The sequence below is a fragment of the Oryza glaberrima genome, chromosome 6 (assembly GCF_000147395.1).
Source record: "Oryza glaberrima chromosome 6, OglaRS2, whole genome shotgun sequence".
In the NCBI taxonomy this organism is placed as follows: Eukaryota; Viridiplantae; Streptophyta; class Magnoliopsida; order Poales; family Poaceae; genus Oryza; species Oryza glaberrima.
The window spans coordinates 9094156-9100717 of NC_068331.1; the positions used below are offsets into that span (position 1 = coordinate 9094156).

Sequence of the window (6562 nt, forward strand, 5' to 3'; positions counted from 1 at the left end):
ATCGCCATATGGACATGCCATGTCACCTTCCTATGCAAAATCTATATATGATTTGTCCAATTTACCCTTACATATATCATAAGAAAATAATAAACAAAAGGAAAAATGTAAGAGCAAAAATATACCTTAAAAGGGTGAAAAAAAAGAGAAGTATTTTTTTCCTATGGTTATGTCTAATTCATCCTTATATTTATTTTCCTATGATATAAGTAAGGGTAATTTGGACAATTCATCATAGATTTTGCATGAATGATGACATAGCATATCCATATGATGATTTTGGTAGACCCAAGGAATATTCTAGGCCTTATGACAAAGTTTAAGGATTTCTTTGGACCATTTAAAAGGTTAGAGACTAAACTGATCCTATAGAGAAACTTTAGGGACTAAAGTGGCTATTCTCCCCAAAAAAACTAATTGCATAGTTAGGGAGGGAAATTGCGAGACGAATCTTTTGAGCCTAATTAGTCCATGATTAGTCATAAGTGCTACAGTAACCCACATGTGCTAATGACAGATTAATTAGGCTCAAAAGATTTGTCTCGCGGTTTTCAGTCAAGTTATGAAATTAGTTTTTTCATTCGCGTACGAAAAACCCCTTCCGACATCCAGTCAAACATCCGACGTGACACCTAAAAATTTTCTTTTCGCGAACTAAACATGCCCTTATTTCAGCAAATAAGAATAAGGCCCTGACAAACTCATTAATGCTAACCTGTGGGTGCATTTTTAAATTCGTTCCTTCATGCCAAACTTTACCAGTTTATTTTCTATTGTGTACTCTATGCAGAATATTCAATGTGTCAAATAGACATTTTTTCACACAATCAGATCTAATGTATGTACTCTCTTCTCTTCCTTAATTTGTGCTTAATTGGGAATAATCCCGTATATTGCTGGACAGAGGGAGTACTAAGATATCAAATTTTACTATTCCCTCCGTTTTATATTTTAAATCGTTTTACTTTTTTCCTAGTCAAACTTTAAGTTTGACCAAATATATATAAAATGTATTTGTATTTTCAATACAAAACAAACATATTATCAAAATATATTTAATGTTGAATGAAACTAACTTGATATGTTGTTAAAGTTTTCTATAAAATTAGCCAAACTTAATAAAATTTGATTAGACAAAAAGTCAAACGACTTATAATATGAAACGCACGCACAGAACAGGCAGTCCTCTCCTCTTCCACCCCCAAGAAAGAGCTCACCTTGATTACCCTTACCCTCCTCCCACTAATCACGCTAATTTGCTAGCTCGTCTTCTAGCTACCTTCATCAGCAATGGAGGCGCCTTTCTTCTTCTTCCTCCTCCTCCTCCTAGTCTCTTCCTCCCCTTCCACCGCCCGCCTCTCCTCCTACGGCGTCAACACCGAAGGCCAGTTGGCGATTGTCTCTGCTCCAATTCTTGCATTTGGTTTGGTATGAGCGTTGCCTGTGCTGAATTAGTGATTAGTGGTGATGAATTGGTGGTGATTTGCAGTGCAAGCTCTGATCGAGATCAAGAACCTGCTCGAGGACCCCCATGGCGTGCTCAAGAGCTGGGATCAGAACTCCGTCGACCCCTGCAGCTGGGCCTTGATCACCTGCTCCCCGGACTCCCTCGTCACTACCCTGTAATTAAGCACCGATTAATCAAATCAAAGCGAGCAATACATAGTTACATATATTGTTGACGCCGAATCGCGCCACCGCCCCTTGAACACGTTACGTGCAACCCGCATCCTACCTCTCATCTGCTGCTTGTCTGAATACTCTGAATATTTTTCAGGGAAGCTCCAGGCCAGCATCTCTCTGGCCTGCTCGCGCCAAGCATCGGCGACCTGACCAATCTTGAGACTGTGTGAGTGGTGTTTCTTCCTCACATCAGTCCATGGATGTGCATTGGTACTATAGCCTTGACATGACCAGTTTTTGTTTGAGTTGAAACTGATTTTTTTCTCCTTTTTTTGATCTTTTGATGGTGCAGTCTCCTGCAGAACAACAACATAAGTGGGCCAATCCCAGCAGAGATTGGCAAGCTGGCAAACCTCAAGAGACTTGATCTCTCCAGCAACCAATTCCGTGGTGAAATCCCCAGCTCTGTGGGCCACCTTGAGAGCCTCCAGTACTTGTGAGTGCAGCTCCACAGTGCAAACTGCAAACTGCAAAGCCTTTGAATGCTGCCTGCTCCCCTTTTTAGACAATTTTCAAGCACTGCTGCACTGTTCATAAATGATTTGGAATTATGTACCGAGGTGGTTTTTTTTCCCTTCGAGTGGATGCTCTTCTCGTTTCTTACACATCCAAATATTTATGTTTTTCATAAAAAAGCAAAATAAATCATCATGTGATATATCACTTTAAAACATATAAGTTCGAATTCAACCCATATAAATTTAAACGAAAATAACAAACCAAGCTCTTAACTAATATATAATTTTAATTTTTTCTATATTTAAATCTTATATATATATATATATTAAAAAATCATAACTATTTAAATGGCATGCACAAAATGAGGGAATATCATCTTAACGGAAAATTGACTTTACCATATAATATGAACGTATACATAGTTATAGTTGTTTCTTTGTTGCCATGCTAAGTTGGGAGTCTGTCTATCTATTGTTCTCTTGTAACTTTGATCAGGAGGCTGAACAACAACACCCTGTCTGGTCCAATTCCTTCTGCATCAGCTAACCTGTCGCACCTTGTTTTCCTGTGAGTAAATTCGTCACCAGTTTCCCCTGCTCTTGCTTTGGTTTGTTGTAATTAATCAGTTTACTTTGTCTCGCTCTGCACCTGGTGATTCAGAGATTTGTCATACAACAACCTGAGTGGTCCGATACCGGCATCATTGGCAAGAAGATACAAGTAAGTTTGCAGTTTCAAGTTCATTCTTTGGAACAAAAAAAGAACCTTTTTTTCTTTGATTCAGTGTTGTTCAACAATTGCAGGATTTCTCTTCTCTTGCAGCGTAGTGGGGAATCCCCTCATCTGCGAGCAAGATTGCTACAGGATGGCGCCGATGGCGATGTTCCATTAGATCAAGAAGATTTTACTGTTCAGTCTGTTCTTCAAATGCTGCTTACTGAAAGGGCAAATGGAGAACACCGTCTCTAAATAATTACTGCCTCAGTCCTTCATATTTGACGTTGGTTAGCTCAATTTCGAACTAAGCAACGTCAAACATTAAAAAAACGGAGGGACTAGCTACTTGTTATTTGACGTTGCTTTTATTAGTCTGATATAAGCTCCTAGAGTGAGCTTAGCTTGAAATGTACTAGATGCCCCAAAATAAACCAACCTTATACTGTCACATCATAGCATATCCAGACTTATTGTACTAGAAGATTGGTTTATTTTAGAACGGAAGGAGTATTATGTAACACTAGTGAATAAGAGTCTCTTTCTGGACTAATGATTGCCTGTACCTTGGATTATATAATTAGCACCCTCTGTACAACCCGTTTTGTGCTTTGTGGGAACCTACCAGATCTTGGAACGTTGCATTTGTTTCCTGGCCAAAACATGCTGAATTACTGTATCTGGGTGTTGCACCCAGCAGCTAGCTGAGAAAAAGGTGAACAGATGGAAAAAGAAAAAAACACTGAATGCGAGATCGGCAGGCAGCGTGTATGATTGGGACATGTCAAGGGCTGCACTGTGGCTGAATTTTATCCTCTTCTGGCGAGGCTTGCTTCGCTTGCTTACGAGCTGTTTTGTTCTTGTTTGCGTTAGTAGTAGTACCTTGTCGTCAGGTGCAGGAATATGTCCCGAATTCGTACGTGAAGGCAGGAAATTGCTGGTTCGGATTTCACAGCTGGTTTGTAAGTTTGTCCAAGCTGTCTTTGGATATCGGGATGTCGCCGGCTGTCTGTCTGTCTGATGCATATACTCTCCTACCTCAGCAATGGCTTCTGAATCCCTCTGAATTCTGATGGTCTGGCCAAATCTCTGCATGACTGCATCGATACTGGCAAGGTTTATCGATGCCTGTGCTTGGAAGTTTGCAGTGAGTATATTGGAAGCGCTTATATATATGTGAAAATCGCAAATATATTTTCTGAAGAATTCCCATCATTTCATCTACAATGAACTATAAGGCGTAACGCTTAATAGCGAAAAAAAAATTGTGAATAAAGCTTTTATACATGTATTCTTAGCGACTTCAAAATCAATACTGAAAAAATTACGATAAAAGAATGAAAATTAACTCTATAATTATGTTTTAAAACTTAAATTTTTGGTAGCAGCTGATAAGCTAGAGAGCAAACGGTAGATTCCGTCAGTTGTAAGTCTGGTGTGTTGGTGTGAATACTGAATTTCATCTTGCTGTGATTTTTTTACCATAGTTTGAAAGTTTAGCATAGTTAGCATTAAGAAAAGGTGAAATTTCATTTGCCACTGTTGCAACCGCAACCGTATGATCTCTTTGGCTATCGGAAATTTACACTTCTCTCCTTTATGACTATTATATTAGTGTGTGTTTTTGTTTTGCCATCGCCATCTAGTATATGGAAATTGACCATTTAAGTTTGGCACTAAAAGCATAGTAAAAAAAAAAAACAGAACGGTCATTCAAACCACTCGAGCACCTAGTTCACCGGGTCATCAGTCCTACCTCCGGTTCGTCCGGTCCAAGTGCTGAACCAGAAGAGGTTTATTTATCATGCATATATCCCCTTTGTTGGCATGAGCAAGCTAGCTGGTTGGTAGCGGTGCTTGGTTCGGTTCACGCGGTTCGCAACAGTCTAATTGCATGTCTAGTATTTGTAGCAAACCGACCCCACAAGGATGGTGGTTCTGTTTTTTCGGTTCAACCATCAGCCTAGTCCGGTTTATTTACTAGGCCTAAAGGATTGTTCCAAAATAAAAAAATACACTTCAAATTTTAGCAAATACCATAAAACAGTGGGAAACTTTTTTCGCGAACGCAAAACATTAAAAAAATTATGGGAACTTAAAATGTATTAAATTTTCAGAAAAAATAACTAAAAAGGATAATTATATTTATTACCTCTTTAAAAAAAAGCATCATGGGATTGATATGATTCTTAAATGTTTCACGAAATAATTGTACTTGGGATGTGCATGGCTATTTCATTTTTTTTATCCCAAATGCATCATGTGTATGCCATGCTTACATTACATGTGGATAAGCAAAAATATTTTATATTTAAATATTTTTTAGCTGTAATTATAAAACTTTTGAACTAACTGAAATGGTCCATCATAAATTGTTTACTCAACCTTTAAAAACTAAATATATAATTACATTTTCCTTGATATTTTTTTTGGAATTTCTTATAATTTTAGTTACATAACGGATTAAGGGTATAATAGTCTTTTTGGGGCTACTCTAATGGTGAACTAACTTTGACCAATGGTATTATGGTAATGGCAAAAGAGAATTGAATAGGGGCAAAAGAGAGAATAGCAAAATTGATAGAGGAAGTGAGAGTGTGCTTTCAATGGGTGGAAAAAGCCCCCCCCCCCAAACCCTCCCCCACCCCAAAAAAAGAAAGGCTGAAAGTATTAAAATCAATTCAGAATCAATCTTTGTGAGTGAAGTTATTATTAATAATCGATTCAACAAAGTTTCATTTTTTGCATGTTTTAAAATAATTAATGGAATAAGGACAACTTTGAGTGCATATGTTCAGGTTATGGTTCTAGAAGAGGAATACATGAAGTTCCAGATTATGGTCACCCTAATCCAATTTGGTCAACTGTTGCAGCAAGTGACCTTGGCTGTTTTGGGAAGGTGAGATTGGGAACTCACCTCCCTCGCACGTAAAACGGAGCAACATATTTTCTTATGATTAATTAAGTATTTATTTTTTAAAAAATAGATAAATTTCTTTTTAAAGCAACTTTCGTATAGATTTTTTTTTTGCAAAATTTGAAAAGCGTGTGTATGGAAAACGAGAGAGGTGCGCTGGGAACTCACTGGAAAGAACACAACCTAAGAAAACTAAAAAGGCTTTCCTTGACTTTGGAACAAAGAAAAATTGATGGGTTTCTGGAGGACTTCAATCATATAGATAAAATTCCTTAGAGCCCTTTAAAAGAAAGAATTTGCTCTAAAAATTCCTTTAAAAATATTACAGGATGGACATTCAATAGGAATTTTGGTGAGACAAACATGTGGTCATGTCTCATGTTTCTTTTTCTCTTCTATGTCCAGATTTATATGTTTTTTGTGTGTGCCATCGAAATGGCTATTTGGAGCATGTGTTTTCTATTTTTTTTAAACGAACTGGCACACGGTGTGACATTCTACTATGTTTTATTCCTTTTTAAATCCTGCATTCAAAAAGAAGTCTTTTAAAGCCCCATCACCATGATTATTGCCTCTAAACTTTAATAAGAACCATTTTGAAATGCGTAAGTTTGGTAATATTACGTCTACGAGAATTGAGCTACCTCCTTTACGATTATTCCGTTCTATTTCGCGATTCGGAGACAACTCACAATGGCTACGGGCACTTTGGTTAAAAAAAATCCAGTTCTTTTTTTACAAAAGATGAACAAGACTTGACCTCGCAGAATCAAATTCGGCGAGCTCGCA

The 6562-nt window shown here is 37.6% G+C and overlaps 1 protein-coding gene across 2 annotated transcripts; it reads left to right on the forward strand.

The window, feature by feature from the left end:
• The first annotated feature begins 1179 nt into the window (after positions 1–1179).
• Positions 1180–3450, forward strand: LOC127776562 (LRR receptor kinase SERL2-like). Of its 2 annotated transcripts, none has more exons than XM_052302978.1 (7): positions 1180–1384; positions 1490–1622; positions 1778–1849; positions 1976–2119; positions 2638–2709; positions 2803–2862; positions 2946–3450. In XM_052302978.1, the coding sequence occupies exons 1-7, from the start codon at positions 1291–1293 to the stop codon at positions 3109–3111; spliced, it is 741 nt and encodes a 246-aa protein (XP_052158938.1). In that variant the 5' UTR covers positions 1180–1290; the 3' UTR covers positions 3112–3450. The 2 variants fall into 2 exon arrangements, with proteins under 2 accessions (XP_052158938.1, XP_052158939.1); XM_052302979.1 differs by having other exon boundaries at positions 2965–3450.
• Positions 3451–6562: the final 3112 nt, after the last annotated feature.